The sequence below is a fragment of the Carassius gibelio genome, chromosome B3 (assembly GCF_023724105.1).
Source record: "Carassius gibelio isolate Cgi1373 ecotype wild population from Czech Republic chromosome B3, carGib1.2-hapl.c, whole genome shotgun sequence".
Taxonomy (NCBI): domain Eukaryota; kingdom Metazoa; phylum Chordata; class Actinopteri; order Cypriniformes; family Cyprinidae; genus Carassius; species Carassius gibelio.
The window spans coordinates 41,842,332-41,866,364 of record NC_068398.1 but is presented as its reverse complement, the minus strand read 5'-3'; the positions used below and the strand labels follow the sequence as shown (position 1 = coordinate 41,866,364).

General features: G+C 43.7%; 1 protein-coding gene across 2 annotated transcripts; it reads right to left on the bottom strand.

Annotated features, from left to right (window-relative positions):
- Nucleotides 1-8,692: 8,692 nt before the first annotated feature.
- Nucleotides 8,693-19,742, bottom strand: LOC127953432 (membrane-spanning 4-domains subfamily A member 4A-like). Of its 2 annotated transcripts, none has more exons than XM_052552681.1 (8): nt 19,601-19,742; nt 18,932-19,142; nt 18,317-18,427; nt 18,153-18,221; nt 11,448-11,567; nt 11,064-11,177; nt 9,230-9,310; nt 8,693-9,016 (listed from the first exon to the last, which is right to left on the bottom strand). In XM_052552681.1, the coding sequence occupies exons 2-8, from the start codon at nt 19,115-19,117 to the stop codon at nt 8,945-8,947; spliced, it is 753 nt and encodes a 250-aa protein (XP_052408641.1). In that variant the 5' UTR covers nt 19,118-19,142; nt 19,601-19,742; the 3' UTR covers nt 8,693-8,944. The 2 variants fall into 2 exon arrangements, with proteins under 2 accessions (XP_052408641.1, XP_052408639.1); XM_052552679.1 differs by lacking the exon at nt 19,601-19,742 and adding an exon at nt 19,404-19,515.
- Between the last annotated feature and the right edge of the window lie 4,291 nt (nt 19,743-24,033).

Below are 24,033 nucleotides of genomic sequence, written 5' to 3'. Positions count from 1 at the left end.
AAGCTTTATAATATGATTTGTAGGCCAGATCATCTTTGAAGCAGCACAATATTTAATTTAAAATGCTTTTTTGACACACATTTTGCCTTGCACAAATATTGCACCTTGTGAATTGAAAATTACAGAAGTCTATACTATGATTTTGATAATTTCAATTAATTGTTCACCTCTACTGTTAAATAAACAAATACATCTGGACATTGCCCAAACATAATAAGCATCTTACAAATGGAAATACAGCCTTCATGAAGACTCACATCAATTAATGTCAATTACTAAGTATGGATTTACACACAGTACATCAACACACCTTTCCTTTTATGTGGCTGCACTGTAGTGGTAACTGGACAGCCTCCTTTTTCCACACCTTCATCTGTTAATAACATGGAAAAATGTAAATATGTAAAATATATAGAATTTTATACACACGTGTATATATGATATAAATATAGCTCCTATTCTGCTTACCTTTAGCAATAAGAGCTGATGGTGGTCCAGTGGTAGCTGCTGAGCAATGACGTTTGGCCACTTTTACCTGTGGATCTGGAGCGATCATTGGTGGTCCAGTGTTAGCTGCTGAAGGATGACGTTTGGCCACTTTTACCTGTGGATCTGGAGCGATCATTGGTGGTCCAGTGTTAGCTGCTGAAGGATGACGTTTGGCCACTTTTACCTGTGGGTCTGGAACGACCATTGGTGGTCCAGTGTTAGCTGCTGAAGGATGACGTTTGGCCACTTCTACCTGTGGGTCTGGAGTGATCATTGGTGGTCCAGTGTTAGCTGCTGAAGGATGACGTTTGGCCACTGCTACCTGTGGATCTGGAGCGACCATTGGTGGTCCAGTGTTAGCTGCTGAAGGATGACGTTTGGCCACTACTACCTGTGGGTCTGGAGCGACCATTGGTGGTCCAGTGTTAGCTGCTGAAGGATGACATTTGGCCACTTCTACCTGTGGGTCTGGAGGGACCATTGGTGGTCCAGTGTTAGCTGCTGAAGGAAGACGTTTGGCCACTGCTACCTGTAGGTCTGGAGCGACCATTGGTGGTCCAGTGTTAGCTGCTAAAGGATGACGTTTGGCCACTTCTACCTGTGGGTCTGGAGCGACCATTGGTGGTCCAGTGTTAGCTGCTGAAGGATGACGTTTGGCCACTTCTACCTGTGGGTCTGGAGGGACCATTGGTGGTCCAGTGTTAGCTGCTGAAGGAAGACGTTTGGCCACTTCTACCTGTGGGTCTGGAGCGACCATTGGTGGTCCAGTGTTAGCTGCTGAAGGAAGACGTTTGGCCACTTCTACCTGTGGGTCTGGAACAACCATTGGTGGTCCAGTGTTAGCTGCTGAAGGATGACGTTTGGCCACTGCTACCTGTGGATCTGGAGCGACCATTGGTGGTCCAGTGTTAGCTGCTGAAGGAAGACGTTTGGCCACTTCTACCTGTGGGTCTGGAACAACCATTGGTGGTCCAGTGTTAGCTGCTGAAGGATGACGTTTGGCCACTTCTACCTGTGGGTCTGGAGCGACCATTGGTGGTCCAGTGTTAGCTGCTGAAGGAAGACGTTTGGCCACTTCTACCTGTGGGTCTGGAACAACCATTGGTGGTCCAGTGTTAGCTGCTGAAGGATGACGTTTGGCCACTGCTACCTGTGGATCTGGAGCGACCATTGGTGGTCCAGTGTTAGCTGCTGAACGATGATGTTTGGCCACTTCTACCTGTGCATCTGGAGCGACCATTGGTGGTCCAGTGTTAGCTGCTGAAGGATGACGTTTGGCCACTTCTACCTGTGCATCTGGAGCGACCATTGGTGGTCCAGTGTTAGCTGCTGAAGGATGACGTTTGGCCACTTCTACCTGTGCATCTGGAGCGACCATTGGTGGTCCAGTGTTAGCTGCTGAAGGATGATGTTTGGCCACTTTTACCTGTGGGTCTGGAACAACCATTGGTGGTCCAGTGTTAGCTGCTGAAGGATGACGTTTGGCCACTTCTACCTGTGGATCTGGAACGACCATTGGTGGTCCAGTGTTAGCTGCTGAAGGATGACGTTTGGCCACTTCTACCTGTGGATCTGGAGCGACCATTGGTGGTCCAGTGTTAGCTGCTGAAGGATGACGTTTGGCCACTGCTACCTGTGGATCTGGAGCGACCATTGGTGGTCCAGTGTTAGCTGCTGAAGGATGACGTTTGGCTATTTCTACCTGTGGATCTGGAGCGACCATTGTTGGTCCAGTGTTAGCTGCTGAAGGATGACGTTTGGCCACTTCTACCTGTGCATCTGGAGCGACCATTGGTGGTCCAGTGTTAGCTGCTGAAGGATGACGTTTGGCCACTTCTACCTGTGCATCTGGAACAACCATTGGTGGTCCAGTGTTAGCTGCTGAAGGATGACGTTTGGCCACTTCTACCTGTGGATCTGGAGCAACAATTGGTGGTTCAGAGGTTGTTGCTGGGCAATGAAGCTTGGCCACTGCTACCTGTGGATCTGGAGCGACCATTGGTGGTCCAGAGGGGGGTTCAACCTGGGCTGATGAGGGTTCACTGAATTGTTCAGCAGCACCTTGTGCAGTCCAGCCTAAATTTTAGTACAGAATTATTTAGAAGTACAGAATTATTTAGAAAACACTGATCAGCCTATTTTCACAATTTTATAACATTTTCTAGACTAAAAATATAATTGATTAATCAAGGAAAAAAATTACAACAAAAAATACAGCAAGTTGCAGTTGTAATAGCAACAAGACGTGTGTATAGACTATAGACCTAACAAGTACTGACTGTTTTACCAAACTACTACTACCAAGCAGTACTGATTTATCAGGGGAATGGTCCTAAGACATGTGATGGATGTTTAAGACAGTCTGGTGGTCAAGTGGTTGACCAATTATGCCACTTTTTCTACTGGATTTGTACAATGAAAATTATGGCATCGGTAATTACCTTTGAACATGCAATCGCCACAATATAATGAAGAGTACAATGTGACTGTCCCTTTAACCTAGGTCCTTTATTCTTTCTAGGCGTTTATGTGATGTCTCTGCCAGCTTACAACGGGGTGCCAAAACCTCAGACACCCATTCATTTGGTCTTCTTCTGGGCTTTGAGAGCAATACAATAGCCCTTTTTCCCAGGGCCTGCAGTTTTTCTAGCTAAAAATACAAGGACACACAAACAAATAACATATATTGAATAATAGGTATTAAATGTACATAGCAACTTTTGAAAAATAATCTACATTAAAAACAACTTCATACCAACATATACGCTTCATCCTGTAAATGAGAGGTGGTCCTGTTTTTTGTCTGGGCATGCACCCAGCTCTCTCGTTTCTGATAGAACTTGTCAAGTTTTTTTCTAAGCCTCAATTTATGTGGTTGCTATCCCTGGCAAGATTTGCAGGTTTTACAAGCCACATTAATTTGTTTATGGCAAAGTACACATTTGCGAATCGTAGACCCCTGGCCTGGCATTTCTGTCAGAGTTAGAGTAAACAGAAGACACAAAGATATTTTGAGAAGTCCTTATCTCACTGAAACAAACCAGGGTAAGATATAAAAATAATAATAAAAAGCAATACTTACTTGAAGACACTCTAGATTGGGGGGGGGGGGGGGGGTTACAGTAAGGTATTTGATCAGAATTCATAGAAATGACTGACATATATCGTTTAGCCTATAGAATAATTATCTAATTACTGCAAGCTTATGACCAGAACAGAAAGTACACTGGACGCAGAGAAAGGATGTAAATTTAATGCAAGTATGCATAACATATCAAGTAGCAGGGAAAATGCGCTGGGCAAATAAAAAACTGTAATACTACATAGGATTTCGATTACAGGGCAACAAAAAAAAAATAATATAATAAATAAATAAATAAATAAATAAAACGTTATTATTAATTCACTGCCGCGCTTTATGAACTGCGCTAAAACCGGAAGTGCAAAATAGGTTACTATTTTATTTAATCATAATACTAATAATACTATTATTGTTTATTTATTTTGTGTTATTATTTCAAAAAGCTTTAACGTTACAGTCCACACAGGCAAATATGACGTTTGCTAGACGCTAGTTAATTCAGGATTTATTAAATGACCGCGCTCTAAGAAAGAAATATATGGCTAAATATGACCCAGCCAGGCCGTGACCGGCTGGTTCTGAGGTTGCGTCCAGGCACTGACCTGTCTGTAGCCTAATATGGTGATTTTATATTGCTAAAATTACAATAAAGACATAATATCGACACAACGATCATACGCTTACCTTGCGCGTGAATTTTTAGAGAATGCACTAAATCGCTTATTTTTGGTCCTTAGAGTTGTTGGCTTTGAGAAAATTATCGCCCCTGCTGGTATTCTATTGGTAACTTCACCTTCATACATGCGTGTAACTTTCACGCCTAGAGGAGGCAAAGCGTGACACTTACACGCATCCTCGAGTGGACCAGCGTGACTGCTACACGCTTTGGCGTGATACCGGGTTGGTCAGTTAGACATGAACGTTGCTTTGACTTTATTATTCCTATTGTGGAGAAAGCACTTTCACACACATACGTAGATCCAAAGCAGTTCAAGATTTTTAAAGCACACTGGATTTATGCAGGGTATGTGTCTTTCAGAACACACTTGGTTGTGTATGGTTCCGTTACCAACACAACCTTAAAGGTAGGCTACACTCCCCAGTTATCACATAACTTTTGTTAGCCTTCATGAGCAAATGTTGAGGACCATTAAATATATGAGGAGCTCTTTTCCAAAACCAGATAGGCTAAATCCATTTCAATAGTTTTCAAGAAAATGACATTTTACCTAGACCCTAGTTGATGATAAATTCAAAGTAATTTTTTTCTTTTCAAAACGCTATAAATCCACAACCCCCCCCCCCCCCAAAAAAAAACCCCGCTATGCAGCCCCACCCCAAATGCTATAAATCTTTTTTTGTTTGTATAATTTAAAAAGTCTTTTGTCTTATTTTTCGTGTTTGCATTTATAAGGAAAAAACAATGTTACGTGACAGTTCTCCGTTACACGGACGTGACGTGAGGGCTCTGAAAGCGGCACTAAAAGACTTTCAAACTTTCACCGAGACCTCAAACAGAAAGCACAAACCTTTGTCGACAATTGACCCATTGACAATTTGAAAAGAAATTTTGTTTTTCATGCTGTTAAGAGACATATCATCGGCCCATTTAAACACTGCATTAGAGATCAGATCAGCGGATCAGCTCTAACGTCATCCGAATCAGCTGTGAAAGTGCGCAGCTATGAATGCACAAGCTATGCATAGAGCGCCACACACAAAAGTTGCCTGACAGTTTTACCGCTTGTTTTACTATTGTTGCGCTTAGCAAGTTACTGGTACATTTCGGAGATATCAAGTAGCTATATAAAGTCTCACTAAACATTCCACACACATCACAATGACGATGATGAATGTTCTTTTTTATTAAACGACCAACGGATTATCACCATCCGCAATATACATAGATATAAATCACACTGTCTGATATGCGCGCAACTTTTGAGCGTTCATCTTTTGCATGACGCGGGCCATAAAATTAATGCCAATTGGCCGGATGTGGCCCGCGGGCTGCCTGTTGAGTATCTGTACTCTAGCGGTTAATAAACAGAACTGCTTGCGTCTTGTGGAAGAACATAGTAGCCGGAACTACTTCTCTCTGTTTATGTCTATGAAGAATCACAAAGGTACTGGGTTACTCCGCCTCGGTACCCCAGAAGCAATCTAAAATAGTCCAAATATAAACACTTATTATAGGTGCACCCTAGTGATTCAGGACAAGCTAAAAACACGGTGTGGAAAATGAATTCATGGTGTACTCGCTTATTATATACATTTTTCTACATTTTGAACATAAACAAAGTTACGGACCGCAGCTCTGATTGGTTGTTTTTTTCTTTCTGGGAGCGGTCTGTCGCATATTCTACTGTCAGGACATAATGACAGGTTTAACAAATATGTAAAAAATATATTTTTACAAAAGTTACCTACTGCAGCTTTAACTACTTATCATATTACCAACTGAAAGTCCAGAAGCTCCAGAACAGTGAGCATATAAAATATGTCACTCAATATTGAGGACATGACAACATAATAAAAACAATGTGTCACAAAGAACATTTCAGAACTATTTGTTTATGATTTAGTTGTCAGGGTTTGCAAGGGAGGAACTCAAGTGCAGACAGGATTCAACACAAAAGGGTTTATTAAATACAAAAAGGGAAAACAAAAACCCACGAGGGGGAAAACAAGGGCTAGGGTAAGGACTAAATAACCAAACAAGACAGGGCTGACCAGATAAAGACACTAAACACTAACTATAAACAAACACTCACGGTATACAGGATACAATCACAGTCACCAGTTTGGAACACATCTGAGAAACACATAAGTAACACAATGAACCGACGCAAGACAGAGCACACTAGGAGATCTAAATAGGGGGAACAATTAAGACACGACAGGTGACACAGATAGGGCAATCACGACACGACTAGGATAACAAGGGGGGCGGGGCAAGGGAACGAGACAACACAAGCACATGGCCCAAAGACAAGGCCATGCGCTTGTACACAAAACAAGGGTCTGTCATGATCCTGCCTCAAGACTAGGAAAAATCAAGGACACGAGGGCAGGATCATGACATTAGTAGCATACTCCGACTGGCTGACTTGTAAAGCCAGGTAGAAGTCCATATAAGACTGTGGAATACTGCCATTTGTGCACAATGTAAGTACGTCTTTCATTTTCAAAGCAGTGATGTCAGGTGGACATTTGATTAACTTTTTAGATTCCATTTCATGATAACCTCTGGTCTCCTGTTTTCAGTCTTTTGGAAAAACTTTTAAATGCTTGGTCAGACAGTTCATATTTAAACTGAACAACTATTAGACACTAATTGGTTTAGCGCAGCCATTTAATTTTATGCCAACAAACTGTTTATGCCTCTATAATCTTTGTTTTTTTTTTTGGACCATGTGTGATGGAAAGGACTTTCAAAGGATCCAGAAAGTCACAGTGTCTAAGCTCAATCACCTTAAATGGCATGGTCTTCCTCACCATCCCTACAAGAGTGTAGTACCCACTCTATTTTAGTGGGCATTGTAATGTTCTTTATTGATTTGTTTGTCATTGGCATTTAAATGCTTGCACCACTCACAGTACTTGCATGCATGTTTTGTGGGTTGGTGAAAGCCTAAATTCTAAATTCGAACTCTGTATTAAGTATAAGCCTGTGGAAACTAAGTTTCTCAGGTTTCAGTTTCCAATCATTGTTGCATTTCAATCATTGTTTGGCCAATCAACATACACTTACATCACGGGTAGTTCCTATAGTGCAGTTTAGACCCTGCTCTGAACTAGGAGCTAATTTAGTTCCCATAAAAGGAATTCCTGGAACTAAAATAGTTCGTAGTTCCTGCGTGTGAATGCATCCAGGTACTAACACCAATAATTCTATGAACTATGAAAAGGTTCCTCCGGTGTGAAAGGGGCTAATGGCTGTCTGTCCTTTCCCTGCATCCTCTCTCTTGTGGCTAAGATTAATAATACATCTTCAACAATTTTTTTCATGGTTGAACTACCTGGCTTATATGTGGTGTCAGCCATTTTGAGTCATGTGCTATCCACAGGCTTTACAGACAATACAGTTCTCAGAGCCAAAAGGGCATATGTGCAGTTACACCATTTTGTCATAAACAGGTTTGGTATGTTCAGAGTCAAGTTTTCTGGTTTCTAATGAATAACTCCAAAATGATTAAGAATTCACTTGGGTCCTTCACCCAAAATGTTACTAAAAACCTTTTGGTTCTCAACCCTTGATATATATATATGTATATCCTATATATATATATAGGAATATTTTATGGCATAACTGTAATGGCTGATGCTGTTTCCCAGAATGAAGCAGGTGACGCAGGTGGAGCTCAGGTGGTTAGGAGTGGTGATAAAGCTGGCCACTTCTACAAGGACATGAAGCCTGACACTTCACTATACAATAACTTCCCTTTTATAAGATATTTCATTTAATAAACACAAAACAATGTTTCAGTGTACCCCCCTTTCTGATAACCATTAGTATTGTTTACAAAGAGCCTACAAACATTATTAAAACATCAAGTCATAAAATTGAATTTAGATGCGGAATATAATAGATGTTATTGGTATAGCAGGCTTGGGGAGCAAAATGTTAATCAGTGTCCGATTCTGGATCCTGTTTTTACTTCTCATCTGTTCCCCATGATTATTATTAACTTGTGTGTTGCTTATTTTTTAAAAGGCCATGCACAAGAATGAATTAAAATAAATAAATAAAAAGATTACCAGAGCTTCATCTGGCTGGTGTAAGTACAGTTCTCAGAATGTAATTTTGGATTAAAGACGTGGCTAAAACAATGAAATTATACTAATTTAGCTTTAACATAATCACTGTTTAAACTCTTTCATATCTAAAGTTGTATATGTTTACTATGTATAAAGCAAAAAAGAATGCTATTTTTAATGGAACAGTTCCATCACCCATGTTTAAGAAACACATTTTCCTGTTTTAATGAAGTTTTACTTTGTATGTTCTCCAGGTGATTGATATTCTCCTTCCAGGCCATTGTTGTAAATAAGAATTAATTAATTCAAGTGACCTGCATGGTTAAATAATGGTTATAGACAAGAATAAGCCATTTTGATTCAGTATATTTTATTCTTATAGTAGTACAGTTTTGTCTATTACTTATTCTAAACAATCTATCTAGTTTCACTGATGATTAGGCAACTTTGACTTAACTTAAGAATGAAAATCAGGAAATAGTATCTATTAGTGTCTTGAATAGTTATAATTTACACATTAGTAGTAAGGGACAGGAAGTCTTTTGTCCCACAAAAGCAGCACAGACAACTGCAGGATCACAACACTGCCCCCTTTTTGCTATTCATATTCATTTATTTTTCACGGTATTGTGGAGGAATTTCTGCAGGTTGGTGATTCATGGAAGGGTTGCTGATCACAGATATCTGCAAGGGGTAAGAAAATCTATATTATCAGCTTCCATACATATTGATTGCTATTTTATTAATAATAAACAATTATTCCACCAATTACTCTGTTTAGACATTTCTAGTACAGGGATACACAACATTAAAACCAAATAATGTTTTCACTTTTAAAAAAAAAATGTATCAATTTACTCAAAGTCCAATTATACTGATGTTACAAGCTTCTCATACCTCTGGGCTCTTAAGATCATGGAAATGACAAGACCTAAAATCACTGGGCACTGGAGGTAAACCTTGTGCAACATTTGGCACCTTGGGGGAAAAATGCACATGTAGCGTTTTATGTTTTCTTACTGTAAAATGCCATAAATTCAATAACACTGACAGACACTTCCAATATTACAGTTTTTTGTTGTTGTTGTTGTTGTTTGCTATTTGTAGAGATGCTGCTACTAAACGCTTTTGAGAGACTCATGCATATCAATGGCTCAAGATCACTAACTCAAGATTACTAGCTCTAAAATGACATTTTTGAAAATTTCAATATAAATTCTATATCAAGAGTTGCTTTCTTGAAATTGTCACTTAGTGCAAGTCATGTAAATTAGGGAATTAAACTTAAAGGGTTAGTTCACCCAGATAGCAAAATTATGTAATTAATAACTTACCCTCATGTTGTTTCAAATCCGTAAGACCTCTGTTTATCTTCTGAACACAGTTTAAGATATTTTAGATTTAGTCCGAGAGCTCTCAGTCCCTCCATTGAAGCTGTGTGTACGGTCTACTGTCCATGTCCAGAAAGGTAAGAAAAACATTATCAAAGTAGTCCATGTGACGACAGAGGGTCCGTTAGAATTTTTTGAAGCATCGAAATACATTTTGGTCCAAAAATAGCAAAAACTACGACTTTATTCAGCATTGTCTTCTCTTCCGTGTTTGTTGTGAGAGAGAGTTCAAAACAAAGCAGTCTGGATATCCGGTTCGCGAACGAATCATTCAGTTCACCAAATCGAACTGAATCGTTTTAAACGATTCGCATCTCTAATACGCTTTAATCCACAAATGACTTAAGCTGTTCACTTTTTTTAATGCGGCTGACACTCCCTCTGAGTTCAAACAAACCAATATCCCGGAGTAATTCATTTACTCAAACAGTACACCGACTGAACTGCTGTGAAGAGAGAACTGAAGGTGAACACCGAGCCGAGCCAGATAATGAACAATAGACTGACTCGTTCTGAACTGAATGATTCGTTCGACCAAAATGTATTTCGATGTTTCAAAAAATTCAAACGGACCCTCTGATGCAACATGTACTACTTTGATAATGTTTTTCTTACCTTTCTGGACATGGACAGTAGACCGTACACACAGCTTCAATGGAGGGACTGAGAGCTCTCGGACTAAATCTAAAATATCTTAAACTGTGTCCCGGAGATAAACGGAGGTCTTACGGGTTTGAAACAACATGAGGGTAAGTTATTAATTCCATAATTTTGCTATCTGGGTGAACTAACCCTTTAAGAATTTAATGGATAAGTGGCACCACCTACTGGGGTATTTAGTTTCATATTTATAGTAACATTAATACCCATTTATAATTATTTTTTATAGTGTTGAATCAAAATATTAATTTCTAAAGCTTCTTTTTGTAGTGTCTATTCAATGCTTTTCTCTTTAGCACAATAATGACTTCGTTCTTTGGGGTGATTAATTAGATTACATTTTTTTTATCTCTTGACAGTCTTATTTTTTCTGATCAGTTTGTAGAAGTTCAATTAGAAGATCACAATACAGCTTCTATCAGAAGTCAGAAGCTCATGTACGGTCTGAAAAGACTCGTGTGAAATCAAATTGAGAGAAGCCAGTCAGTTGAGTTTGTGCCATTAACTTTTACAGTGTTCAGATTTTGTTCAGTCTTTAATTGTGTATGATAATTACTTCAATATCGTCTCTTGAGCGAAGTGCATCATCACATCCCTAATATTTTTTTTTCTGATGGCCATAAAATCTAAAAAATAGTAGCAATGACCCATTTATTTAATTGACTTGATGCATTTCTCACCTGTTGATAACAGCAGGAGGTGGCTTTACAGGCAAATGCTGATAGACAGATGGAGATGATAAACTCAAGCAATGCAAATATCACCAAAACACTCCCGATTCCAAAGAATAGGGTCTGAGAGAAAATACAAATCCTCAAATAATGATAAGGCAATTGATAATTAGTACTCACACTGGAACGCTGGCTGCTTAATGTATAATGCCAATGCCTTCTTGCATTATAAATGAGCCAAAATACAAGATAAGAGATCTATACACTATTATACTGAAATTTATGGGGAAAAAGACTGAGTGCATATTAGGGATTGACGTTTGACAAGTTTACTGACCACACAGTTATCTTAATGTAATTACTAAATAAATGTAAATGTAATAGGTGACATACCGTACATTCACTGCAGATATTGTAGTAAAACAGTCCAAATACCAAATCAACTGAAATTATAATAATTGCAATGGCTGCAGTTAAAGCACTGAAAATGTTCATTCCAAGTGAACCTCTCACCTACAGGCAGAAAAAAAAAAACATAAAACCCATTAATAAATTAGGAAGAGTGGACACATTTTGTTAACATATCATGTTAACCTAGATGGAGAAGTATATGTAGTGTAACAAAAAGATATAATTTTTAAAAATATAGAAAAAAAACAGGAAATACACATTTAATGATCAAGAGGGAAAAACTGTTCCCTATCTGTCGGTCACTACGAGTTATGTCGACCGACAAATGGGGTCTCACTTGGGAGGCCAATCATCTCTGATTTTAAGAGAAAACGCCAATGAAATTGGCAAGTGGATTAACACACCTGAGCCACTCCCCGTGCCAACGGGTATAAATAGGGCGACAGGTGCATCCACTCATTAGATTTTTGCTTCGGAGCCGAGTAGTGGATGAAGACATCGCTACAAAGCCATCATCTTTGTTTTGTTTTAAAACTGTTCCTGCTCGGTGTGACGGCGCATTACAGCGGTGTCCCTGCGAGTTGCCGATTCCCCTGGGCGCTTCGGCTAAAAGAGACAGTTCTAAAAGAGCAAATCACGGACGATTCGCGTATTTTTCAAGATGCCGTTTCGTCCGTGTCCTTCTGGATGCGGTCGTTTCCTGTCTTCGGTTGACGGTCACGAGCGTTGTCTGCAGTGTCTGGGCGTCCAACATGCTGAGGCTGCGCTCGTGGATGATTCATGCGTCTACTGTGGGCGTATGAACATGGCAGCGCTGCGATCGCGTCTCTCACTCCTCAAGGAGAGTGCAGCAGACCCCTCTGTCGCCACCCGTCCCGGTCTCTCTGGCTCGAGCAGAGGGCCGCCGGCTGGCGCTCTGGGAGATCTGAGGATCACAGTGAGAGCTTCTCCGCCGGGCCACGCCCCACGGACCTCTCACTCCTCACGCAGCGACTGTCCCGTGCAGCTGCCGATTGATTCTGCTGGGCCGTCTCACAGCGGTCCCAGCGTGTCTTTCGGTGTGCCGCCCGAAGACCAGATGTTGATTGCTGCATCGGGGATGGGTTATCGACCTCTGAGGATGAAGGTTCGGCGGGGCTGCCCCCCTCGGGTGTTGTCGCTGCTGCCGAATCGGACTTGGAGTTGTCGGCCATGCTTGCCCGGGCAGCCGTGAGTATCGGACTGGAGGTGACTACACCGCCCAGTCCCGAGCCCTCACGGCTGGATGATTGGTTTCTCGGCGCGGGACGCGGCTCACAACCTCGTTCTGCTCCGGTGCCTTTCTTCCCGGAGGTGCATGAAGAGGTGACGAAGTCGTGGACGGCCCCTTTCACGGCCAGAAGCCGCTCTTCTCCCTCTTCCATCCTCACCACCCTCGATGGCGGGGCAGCCAGGGGGTACGTGGAGGTTCCCCAGGTGGAGAGGGCGGTTGCGGTGCACTTGTGCCCACAAAACGCCGCCACTTGGAGGAATCGTCCACGTCTCCCGTCCAAGGCCTGTAAGCTGACGGCCGCACTCGCTGCCAAGGCTTACAGTGCTGCGGGCCAAGCTGCCTCTGCCCTGCATGCCATGGCTATCCTGCAGGTACACCAAGCCAAGGCACTCAAAGCTATGCACGAGGGTGGTACCGACCCGGGGTTGATGCAGGAGCTGCGCACGGCGACTGACTTCGCCTTACGGGCAACGAAGGTCATGGCGCGGTCCCTCGGGAAGGCGATGTCCACGCTGGTGGTCCAGGAGCGGCATCTCTGGCTGAACCTGGCTGAGATGAGGTACATGGACAAAGCGCGCTTTCTCGACGCCCCCATCTCCCAGGCAGGCCTGTTCGGCGACACTGTCGAGGACTTTGCCCAGCAGTTCTCGGCGGTACAGAAGCAGACTGAGGCCATCCAGCACATCCTGCCCCGACGTGTCTCTCTGGCTGCCACCGTTCCGTCGCGGGTAGTGCCTCAGCCTGCTCGTCGCCGTGGGCGCCCCCCTGCGTCCTCTACGCCAGCTCCGCCCCGTGCTGAGAGTTCTTCGAGGCCGGCGCGTCGAGCCCCACGCAGGAGAGCGGCGCCCCCCGTGTCACTCCCGGCTGCGAAGTCCTCGAAGAAGTCGACCAAGCGGCCCTGACACGGGCAACTCGGAGATGCGGAGAACTGCTCTTCAGGAGATGGCGAAGACATCGCCACTCCTTCCCCCGGAGGAGGGCCGGGCGGAGAATCTTCAGTTTCTGTTTTGTTCTGTTCCGCCACTGGCCGGATAAAAGAGCAAATTCTCCTTCCTCCGAGTTGCAAGGCTCGTGGGTTGACAATGAGTGACGCACAGCTTCCTCACTCTCACCCACGACGCCCCCTTTCGCCAGCGGCCAAGAGGTCGCGGTTCGGAGACGCAACGCCTCTCCACGCGTCTCTGGCCAGTTCCTCCGGGAACACGGGGAGTGTGGTTGCGATGACCCAGGACGCAGTGCCTTCTGGGCCTTCCGGCACGACTCCCCATCGCTGCACCACTGCGGGTATGTCGACTGTCCCTTTGGTGCCACTTGTACGGTATCTGGGAGCGTGGCTTGCGCTGCCCAACCCGTCACGCTGGCTCATCCGGACGGTTCGACTCGGCTATGCGATTCAGTTCGCCCGGCGACCCCCCCAAGTTCAATGGCGTGCTCGAGACTTTGGTGGCAGTCCAGGACGCCCCTGTCTTGCGCGAGGAGATTGCTGTCCTCCTGGCAAAGGATGCAATCGAGCCGGTCCCTCCAGCCGAGATGAGGACGGGGTTTTACAGCCCTTACTTCATCGTGCCCAAGAAAAGCGGTGGCCTTCGACCTATCCTGGATCTGCGAGTCTTGAATCGGGCCCTACACAAGCTCCCGTTCAGGATGTTGACGCAGAAACGCATTATCAAATCCGTCCAGCCCAAGGACTGGTTTGCAGCGATCGACCTGAAAGACGCGTACTTTCATGTCTCTATCCTCCCTCGTCACAGACCATTCCTGCGCTCTGCTTTCGAGGGTCAGGCATGGCAGTACAAGGTCCTCCCCTTCGGGCTCTCCCTGTCCCCCCGTGTCTTTACGAAGGTCGCGGAGGGCGCCCTTGCCCCACTTTGGGAAGTGGGCATCAGGATCCTCAACTATCTCGACGACTGGCTCATTATGGCCCGGTCCCGAGAAGAGTTGTGCGATCACAGGGACTTCGTGCTTCGGCACCTCAGTCAGTTGGGGCTTCAGGTCAACCGGGAGAAGAGCAAGCTCTCCCCTGTGCAGAGAATCTCTTATCTCGGTATGGAGTTAGACTCGGTGAGTATGACGACACGTCTCACCAGCGAGCGTGCCCACTCAGTGCTGAACTGCCTGAGTTCCTTCAGAGGCAGGACAGTGGTACCGCTGAAACACTTTCAGAGGCTCCTGGGGCATATGGCATCCGCAGCCGCAGTCACGCCGCTCGGGTTGCTTCATATGAGACCACTTCAGCACTGGTTACACTCCCGAGTCCCGAGATGGGCATGGCGCCGTGGTACACATCGTGTCACCATCACACTGATGTGTCACCGCCTATTCAGCCCTTGGTCGGACCTTGCTTTTCTACGGGCCGGCGTGCCCTTAGAACAAGTGTCCCGGCACGTTGTTGTCACAACAGATGCCTCCAACTCGGGCTGGGGCGCGACATGCAACGGGCAGGCAGCTTCAGGGTCCTGGACAGGACCTCGACTGCTTTGGCACATCAACTGCCTGGAGTTGCTGGCAGTGCATCTAGCTTTGCGACGGTTTCGTCCGCTAGTGCTGGACAAGCACGTGTTGGTCCGCACGGACAACACTGCGGCTGTTTCGTACATCAACCGACAAGGCGGTTTACGATCACGTCGCATGTCTCAACTCGCCCGTCATCTCCTCCTCTGGAGTCAGACGTGGCTCAAGTCGCTGCACGCTGTCTACATCCCGGGGGAGCTCAATCGTGCAGCCGACGCGCTCTCACGACAGCTCACTTTCCCCGGGGAATGGCGACTCCATCCCCAGACGGTCCAGCTGATCTGGAGTCGATTCGGGGAAGCCCAGGTAGACCTGTTTGCTTCCCACGAGTCCTCCCACTGCCAGCTGTACTATTCCCTGTCCCAGGCCCCCCTGGGCACAGATGCACTGGCTCACAGCTGGCCTCGGGCTTTACGCAAGTATGCGTTTCCCCCAGTGAGCCTGCTCGCACAGACACTGTGCAAGGTCAGGGAGGACGAGGAACAGGTCCTGTTGGTTGCGCCTTACTGGCCCACCCGGACCTGGTTTTCGGAACTCATGCTCCTCGTGACAGCCCCTCCCTGGCGCATCCCCCTGAGGAGAGACCTTCTCTCTCAGGGGCTTGGCACCATTTGGCACCCGCGTCCAGATCTCTGGAACCTCCATGTGTGGCTTCTAGACCTAAGTGATCTGCCCCCAGAGGTGGTAGACACTATCACTCAGGCTAGAGCCCCTTCTACGAGGCAGGCCTATGCTCTGAAGTGGAGTCTGTTCACGAATTGGTGTTCTTCTCACCGAGAAGACCCCCGGAGATGCCCGGTCAGAGTCGTGCTTTCTTTCCTGCAAGGTAGGCTGGAGCGTGGGCTGTCACCCTCCACCCTGAAGGTGTATGTGGCTGCCATTGCAGCACATCACGATGCAGTGGAAGGCTGGTCCCTGGGGAGGCATGACCTGATCGTTAGGTTCCTGAGAGTTGCCAGAAGGTTACATCCTCCTAGGACACCCTTGATTCCCTCCTGGGACCTCTCTATTGTCCTGGCGGGACTTCAGAGGGGTCCCTTTGAGCCGCTGGATTCGGTCGAGCTGAAGTTCCTGTCTCTCAAGACAGCGCTCCTGATCGCGCTCACTTCCATCAAGAGGGTCGGGGACCTCCAAGCATTTTTGGTAAGTGAAGAGTGCCTTGTGTTCGGGCCGGCCTACTCTCACGTTGTCCTGAGACCCCGGCCTGGATACGTGCCCAAGGTTCCCACCACTCCCTTCCGAGACCAGGTGGTGAACCTGCAAGCGCTGCCCCTGGAGGAGGCAGACCCAGCCTTGTCGTTGCTGTGTCCCGTAAGAGCGCTTCGCATATTCGTGGACCGCACCCAGAGCTTCAGAAGCTCTGAGCAGCTCCTGGTCTGCTTTGGAGGTCAGCAGAAGGGGAAGGCTGTCTCTAAGCAGAGGTTGGCCCACTGGATAGTGGACGCCATCGCCTTGGCTTACCATTCCCAAGGCGAGCCGTGCCCCCTGGGGGTGAGGGCCCACTCCACACGGAGTGTGGCCTCCTCCTATGCGTTGGCGCACGGCGCCTCTCTGGCAGACATTTGTCAAGCTGCGGGCTGGGCGACACCTAACACCTTTGCGAGGTTTTACAACCTCTGTGTAGAGCCAGTTTCCTCCCGTGTGTTGGGTAACAGGTAATTGGCGGGAAGGGCTGGCTGGGTGTCTCGCTTGCTGCGCCATTCCCCCTAACACGGGGATGTGAGCGCCTTCTTCTCCCAGTAGAGTTCCCCGGTTGGCGTACCCTGGTCGAGCATCCTCCAGCACCCTCGGCGTCAGACTTGGCGGAGCAGTCTGTCGCCAGGCCCAGTACTGGCGTTAGCATGCCCGGAGCCGGTCAGCCCCTGTACTGGGCTAGGTGTCCATATGGCTGGGTTCCCTACGGGTAATCCCATATGTGTATTTCTCCACGGTAAGGTTTCCCTCTTGGCAAACCCGTGTCTTCCCTTGACAGATCGCTCTGTCAGTCTCTTCTGGCAGCCGTTCCATCCCTACTCCAAGGTAGGACCTGCCTCAGAGACCCTTTCCATATGTAGTACTGCCCTCTGGGCCAGTCCATATCGGTATATCCACATGTCACCTCCCTACCTCCCTAAAGGCTCGCTTCCCCATTGTCTTGCCAGCTGAAAGAACAAATAGGGAAGATTTGAAGCAATCTTTCTCTGAAGGTTGAAATCCCTTCCATTTACTTTATGTGGGCGGAACAGCCGCATGGCCTTCTCCAGCAGCGATGTACTCACCCTTTGGCCCCTTCGGTACCAAGGTCAGTGAATTTGCGCTGGGGCTTTGGGAAGGTTACGACCTTAAGTGTAGCTTTTGTGGCACGCCAAGGCTTGTCAACAAATTGCAGCGCCTCAGGGTTGTGACGAGGTTCAGGTTATGGCGTTTTCCATAGGACCCCATTTGTCGGTCGACATAACTCGTAGTGACCGACAGATAGGGAACGTCTCGGTTACGTACGTAACCCTCGTTCCCTGATGGAGGGAACGGAGACGTTATGTCCCCATGCCACAACCTTGAACCATTCGCTGTTGCCGGGACACGTTCTCGGCTCCTCAGCGTAAAACCTAATGAGTGGATGCACCTGTCGCCCTATTTATACCCGTTGGCATGGGGAGTGGCTCAGGTGTGTTAATCCACTTGCCAATTTCATTGGCGTTTTCTCTTAAAATCAGAGATGATTGGCCTCCCAAGTGAGACCCCATTTGTCGGTCGACATAACGTCTCCGTTCCCTCCATCAGGGAACGAGGGTTACGTACGTAACCGAGACGTTTCTAGCCATTACTGAAAAATGCAATACATATTATTATTATTATTATTATTATTATTATTATTATTATTATTATGTCACCTGCCAGTGTTGGGCAGCTTGAACCCCTAAAAGTAATAAGTGTTGTGTACATACCAAACATAAACTGCCGGGTGAATTATGTTTGTTTTCGGCAGCAATGCAGAGTGAACCTGCAATAATGTACTGAGAGGAGAGAGAAAGGCCAAATTTAAGTCTTCTGCTGGAAAATGTAGCTTGAATTATAAAAGTAAGATCACTTAGTTGTAATTGTTTCTCACGATGATTGATCCCCAGTAAGGAATACCACTATAGACAAATATGGAATCTGCATGAAGTGTAGACACAATCCCAAGCATGGAAGTCAACAGACCAATTATTATCTGGACAGTCTGTGAGGGACAAGAGAAGTGTACAAGAGTGTCTTTTATAGAGTAAAACCATTTCAAATTTTGGAAATCAGTATAAATTGTACAATACAAATTTATGGTGACTGTAGTTATGGACGTATGATTATACAAAAAAAAAATATCCATCAAAAAAAATATTCGACAAGCATTGAACTCTCATTGTATGTATTCATATACTGATTTGCAGATGAGCTAAAGTTTTGATAGTTTCAACTCCTAAAACAGCCTTTGTGACTTTTATGTGACTGATACACTGTAAATTTTAATCTGTAAATAAAAAAAACCTCATCCTATATTGGACTTCATCTTACATTGCGTTATCACCAAGGCAATATTTTTTTTAATAAGTACAATGAAAAAACACTACCTATGATTTAACATTAATACTTTATTTTTTATGAATTCAAATTAAATTATTTAAGTAATTGTCTTCACACTTAAAAACACACATTAAAGTTTACTTAGGTTTAGAAGAGGAATTCTTACCCCAAGGGCTTTTGGTTGGCCCTTCAGAAATGCTTGAAATCCATGAAGAGGGGAAACTCCTGCAATCTGTTGGACATAAACAGGTGCAGGAGCATTTGTCTCGGTCCCAGCTGGTGTTGTTTGTGTTGGTGGTTGAATCTGGATGATGAGTGTTGAAGAATTCATGGGTAAGACTGTGTGGGACATTCTTGCTTCCAAATCTGTAATTTACCTATACAAAAATCATAGTACACCAAAACATGTAAATGGGTGTGTGTGTGTGTTCTTGTACAATCTAAACATTAAGCAAATTCTCTTTTCCAAAGACATTTACAAAAGTACAATACCAGCCATTAAATAATTTTACAAAATAAAATAAATCAATTAATAGCATTTAGTTAAAAACCAACTACAACAACATGCAGACATAACGCAAAGATAGGTATTTGTATAAAGTTAGTCAAATTTAATGTAACTGTATAATATGTTTTACCAGAAACTCTCTTCAGTTTGCTCTGTGGAGTCACTTTGCAACGTAGTCGCACTTTGCCATTTTGTCTTATCACCTGAGCTTTATAAAACACAAACCTGGCCACTGCTAGCAGGAAATAAACAAATATCTTTCCTTTCTTAAGATAAGATGAGTATTCATGAATGTCTTTATGTTGTGCAGTATAAAAAGTAACCTACCTGCTGATTTAGAAATGGGTTTGTACATAATGAAATAAAAAGCATTACAAATAATGATCAGAACAGTGATTTGTGACCCAATTTATGAGTCACACCCCTGAACTGTTTTCATTCCCCATGTGCTCTGTGTGACATAGTTACTGTCTCCTGCTGCTTGTACCAATATGTTTGGGTGTGTCTTGTCAATTGCCCTCATTAATGCCCCCCCCCTCATAAATTGTATTCTGTACAATGTAATATCCCATCTGGCCTGAACTTTAGTCATGACATAATCTAGCCCTGTACCACAAAGCTAATGCAAATGTGATAGGAAGTCTAAAAAAGGCAGAGAGTGTGGCAGTAGCAATAACTACTTAATGGCCGATTAGAGCTACACTATACCATTCAGGGTAGCTTTAATCTGGTATGGCAGGCAACTGGATAAGGCATGCGACTGGGCGTGTGTATGACTTCTCCCCCACCTTAATTTGGGTTGCTCTTACTCTGCTTCAAAAGTACTTCAAAGGCACCAAGTGTTATCCTCAAGGCCTGTTTTAGGGAGCGAAACTCTCTTTTTCAGCTGCCACCAAAGTGTAGAGAATTAAGGGGACTGAAGTGGAATTGGACTTGCTGGCTGGCCAGCTGCTCTTGCAGTCATGAGATGATAGCTGTGTAAGCTTCCTTCAATTCTCTCTCTCCTCCTTTGAAGTTGGTTTGCCTCACCTAGCGATGAATCGTCTGAGAGACATGAGAAATGAATTAGAGTCGAGGCTATGAAAGACATCAATGTAAACTGCCTGGGTAGTTATACATTTGAACAGGATGCCAAATTTCTTCTTGTTTCTGTGACCAACTAACAATATACGTACCAAAGCAATTCATCCCTGTTGAATACAAGGTATGCTGAATAAACGTAATCTAGCTGGAGGTAGGTCTGCCATCTTGAGTATTTCAGGGTTTTTTCTCCACCTCTGGCATTCTACACAATTACTCTGACATTGTTTGATGGCCTCTCTGCCTCGGAAAATCCAATATTTACACCAAAACCGGGTAAAGAGTCTTTCAGGGCCTGGATGGTGGAATATAGTGTCATAACTCTGTATAAGCAGTTTAGAGACCGGGCATTTTGGGTCTAGGATAATGGGGTGCACAGTATCAATATCTAGATAAGGGCTTACAGTAAAGATGACCTCCTACTCTGATGAGCTGAGTCTTGTTGTCAAGTTCAGGGGCCAGTGTCTTTAGCCGACTGTTTCTGGGAAGTGATTTACCCAGCTTTAACTGCTCCAATTCAGAGGGAAAACACTCTTCCTGAGCTTGCTGTAGAACACTGACTTCAGCCGTCCTATAGTCATCAGCTGTCAGATTGCCTGCCAACCCATGACAGGCCCTGGACTCCAGTAGCTCTTCAAAAGTCTTATACTTGCTAATTACAGGTTATGACGAGCTGGCTGTGAAGCAGGAAAGGAGGCAGGAAACTGTTTTATGTAGCTGACATTCATCTGCAGCCACAGGGTGTGGGATTTCTGGCCACAGATTTGAAGGATCTTTGAGAAAGGATGGCCCTTGGTCCCTGGTTCAAACGAAATCACTGTTACATAAGCCCTGCTATTCTAAATGAAATAATTAATTTAATGAGCAACAGCATAATTCATGAAATTCCACAGGAAATTGCTGCTTTACCAGTAGTGCAATATTCAGTAATAATGGATGAGCTGTAAGACATCAGTGGTGTTGAACAGGTGTCTATCTGCATACATTATGTTGACATAGACCTGGAACCAAAAGAGGAGTTTGTTGGCCTTTATGAAGTTTCTGTCTCACCAATAATCGGGATACTCTGCAATGGATCCATGAGCTTGGCTGTTTATGTGGCCAGGCAGGCAAATTTAAAACAATACATTTAAAACAAAAAAAGTCTGTGGCAAAAGCTACATCTGGCTGCTATACAACACTGAAAACCCTGTGTCCAACTAGATGGACAGTGCATACACCAGCCATCAATTCTGTGCTCAACCAATATGAAGGCCTTTGTGAGCGCTTCCAGAAAGGAAACACTGCTGTTGGACAGCTGTTGGCACAGGACATCATGATAGGCTTTTAAGGCCTGAACACCTTACTGCAGGGGAGAGGAGCAACAGTCGGAGACATTCTAAGTGAAAATGTCCTAATCTCTGGACAAATCAACAACATTGTTGAACTGTACCCGGAGCTGGAATCCCAGAACCTAAAGGTGCAGATGGTCATGTTTAGTGCAAATTATAAATACCATGAAGAACATGGTACATTAGGTCCGTGGACTCTTCAAGCAAGTGGAAACTCTGGTCCGCTTACTTCTCGTGTTTTCTGTATCATCAGCTGAGGCAGAGAGAAGCTTCAGCGCTCTTCAGGGACTGAAGACATGGCTTCACGCCAGAACCATCTGAACAGCATTGTAGTCAGTCATGTTCACAAAGACAGAGTAAATGAATTAGGCACCAAAAAATAAATAATAAAATAAAATAAGCCAGGAAATCATTAAGGGCTTTTTTTTCTTCATCCATTACAATATTATTTTTTATTTCTTATTATAGTTCATTCTGAGGAGTTCATAAACATATTGATATTATTGTTTTTTTTTGTTAATAAACAAGTTTACTGTTGACCTCTGCCAAAAGTTTCTCTCTTTCTTGCTCAGTATTTTGTAATGCTATATATTTTTTATTAAATATTTAAAATACTAAGTAGCATGACCTTAAAGACAAATTATATACAAAGTAAATATAATTGAAAATAAATAATAATAATAAAATAACAATAATAAAAGACTTGCATCTTTAGTCCAAGCTTGCGATAGGAAGAAAATTGAAGGCAGAAAATGTAAGGCTGATATCAAATGGATCACTAAAACGAACGATATTACAGAATTAAAACATCAGTTAAGAATAAAAGACGATTCATTCATGCTCCATGAATAATAAACTGTTGTGTGTTTATCCAGCTTTTAAAAAACGCTGGGTGCCGGCATTTTCCCGTGTGTGTTTGGCCAATCAACATACACTTACATCACGGGTAGTTCCTATAGTGCAGTTTAGACCCTGCTCTGAACTAGGAGCTAATTTAGTTCCCGTAAAAGGAATTCCTGGAACTAAAATAGTTCGTAGTTCCTGCGTGTGAATGCATCCAGGTACTAACACCAATAATTCTATGAACTATGAAAAGGTTCCTCCGGTGTGAAAGGGGCTAATGGCTGTCTGTCCTTTCCCTGCATCCTCTCTCTTGTGGCTAAGATTAATAATACATCTTCAACAATTTTTTTCATGGTTGAACTACCTGGCTTATATGTGGTGTCAGCCATTTTGAGTCATGTGCTATCCACAGGCTTTACAGACAATACAGTTCTCAGAGCCAAAAGGGCATATGTGCAGTTACACCATTTTGTCATAAACAGGTTTGGTATGTTCAGAGTCAAGTTTTCTGGTTTCTAATGAATAACTCCAAAATGATTAAGAATTCACTTGGGTCCTTCACCCAAAATGTTACTAAAAACCTTCTGGTTCTCAACCCTTGATATATACAGTATATATATATATATATATATATATATATATATATATATATATATATATATATATATATATATATATATATATATATATATATATATATATACATATATATATATATGCAAACAAAATGCAAAACTAGATAACTGTGACATAATTATATTTACCTAATTTCTGTCATTATCAGGTTACTCATCTGAGATAAGGCATATTTTATGGCATAACTGTAATTGCTGATGCTGTTTCCCAGAATGAAGCAGGTGACGCAGGTGGAGCTCAGGTGGTTAGGAGTGGTGATAAAGCTGGCCACTTCTACAAGGACATGAAGCCTGGCACTTCACCATACAATAACTTCCCTTTTATAAGATATTACATTTAATAAACACAAAACAATGTTTCAGTGTACCCCCCTTTCTGATAACCATTAATTAAAATGCTAATTTACTGTTAAGTATTGTTTACAAAGAGCCTACAAACATTATTAAAACATCAAGTCATAAAATCAAGTTATTCCCACCCTTATGCCCACTCCCAAAAGCCCTGAGGTAAACACAGTTATCATCATCACAGCTATTGAAGCAGTTTCTCCTCTGTTCAGTCTGAGGCCTAAGCCCTTCCTTATTAATGTTTCTTTTAGCAAAAATGGCCTTTCTTAACTTTGCCAGTTAAAGAGAAGATTCTCTCCCACTGAATTTAGATGCAGAATATAATAGATGTTATTGGTATAGCAGGCTTGGGGAGCAAAATGTTAATCAGTGTCCGATTCTGGATCCTGTTTTTACTTCTCATCTGTTCCCCATGATTATTATTAACTTGTGTGTTGCTTATTTTTTAAAAGGCCATGCAAAAAAATGAATTAAAATAAATAAATAAAAAGATTACCAGAGCTTCATCTGGCTGGTGTAAGTA